The 1,515-nt window shown below is 45.9% G+C and overlaps 1 protein-coding gene across 1 annotated transcript; it reads right to left on the reverse strand.

Moving 5' to 3' along the window:
- Positions 1-163: 163 nt before the first annotated feature.
- On the reverse strand, positions 164-1,073 carry LOC108356694 (extensin-like; the record flags this gene model as incomplete). Its single annotated transcript, XM_017607792.1, has 1 exon — positions 164-1,073. A coding segment is annotated over exon 1 (910 nt), but the record flags the coding sequence as incomplete, so codon positions are not given.
- Positions 1,074-1,515: the final 442 nt, after the last annotated feature.

Here is a 1,515-nt window from a genome sequence, read left to right on the forward strand (position 1 = left end):
GGGATTGGCTTGTTAGGCTTCTCCAGGCGCTTCAGCTCTACATTGAGACGACCCTTTGGACTGGCGGCAAAACTGGCGTTGACCACCAGCTCTCGTCTGTACAGGTGGTGGTGATCCAGGTCAAAGTGGAAGCATTTGAGGTGCAGATGCAAGCTCTCTTCACCGTGGACAATCAACTCGTATGGGCCTCCTTTTGGGCCTGGATTCGGGCGAACGGTGGGACGGGTGGAGGTGGGGTAGTCATGGGTAGCGGGTCGGTGGGTGGTTGTTGGAAACGATTTAGCGGAGGTGGTGGAAATTTTATGGGTAGTGGTAGGAACTTTGGGCTTAAAAGTGGGGGGCTGTGTAGGCTTCTGGGTGGTGATTGGTTTGGGCTTCTGAGTAGTAGGCGATTTAGGTTTAGGAGTTGTGATTGGGCTGGGTTTTGGAGTAGTGATTGGTTTGGGTTTTTGAGTGGTAGGCGGCTTAGGTTTAGGGGTGGTGATTGGATTGGGTTTAGGAGTAGTGATTGGTTTGGGCCTAGGAGTTGTAATTGGGCTAGGTTTAGGAGTGGTGATTGGTTTGGGTTTTTGAGTGGTAGGCGGCTTAGGTTTAGGGGTGGTGATTGGATTGGGTTTAGGAGTAGTGATTGGTTTGGGCCTAGGAGTTGTAATTGGGCTAGGTTTAGGAGTGGTGATTGGTTTGGGTTTTTGAGTGGTAGGCGGCTTAGGTTTAGGGGTGGTGATTGGATTGGGTTTAGGAGTGGTTATTGGTTTGGGTTTAAAAGTGGTGATTGGATTGGGCTTTGGAGTGGTGATCGGGCTAGGTTTAGGAGTGGTTATTGGATTGGGTTTATGAGTGGTAGGCGGTTTAGGTTTAGGGGGGGTGATTGGATTGGGTTTAGGAGTGGTTATTGGTTTGGGTTTAGGGGTAGTGATCGGATTGCGTTTAGGAGTAGTAATTGGATTTGGCTTAGGAGTGGTAATCGGGCTAGGTTTAGGAGTGGTAACTATTTTAGGCTTGAGCGTGGTCTGTTTGGGAGTGGTGCTCTCAGCGGTGCTAGGTTTGAGAGTCTGCCTTTCAGTGGTTGCCATCGGAGTAGTCGAAATAATCGTAGTTTTATTTGGATAATCGTATCGGTGATGTTGAAGCGTAGTACTGCGGCCCCTCAGCCGATGCGAAGCCTGAGTGTCGGTGACCAGAACGACCACCAACAGCAAACAGGAGAAAAGTGAAAAGAGGCGAAGGGTCATTCTAAAAAATTGAGTAAGAAAAACAAGAGTTAAACTTTTGTTTAAAAAATTTGAGTTGTTTACTTTTTTCCTTCAAAAGTTTCTGTAGCCCAAAAGAAGATGAGGTAATTTGAAAACAAGCCTTTATCGGTGTTTTTATATTATTCACCGGATAAATATCAACTTAACCTTAAGCATTTAGGCAATTTGAGTTAGTGTTTAACGGCAAACAGTGAAGTGATCTTTAAACTTTGGGTTTTTAAATTAGCATTTGCCAATCAGATGACATCAATTGAAAGATTGA

This window comes from Rhagoletis zephyria, unplaced genomic scaffold, assembly GCF_001687245.7.
Source record: "Rhagoletis zephyria isolate East Lansing unplaced genomic scaffold, Rhagoletis_zephyria_1.1 Rzeph_scaffold_63440, whole genome shotgun sequence".
In the NCBI taxonomy this organism is placed as follows: Eukaryota; Metazoa; Arthropoda; class Insecta; order Diptera; family Tephritidae; genus Rhagoletis; species Rhagoletis zephyria.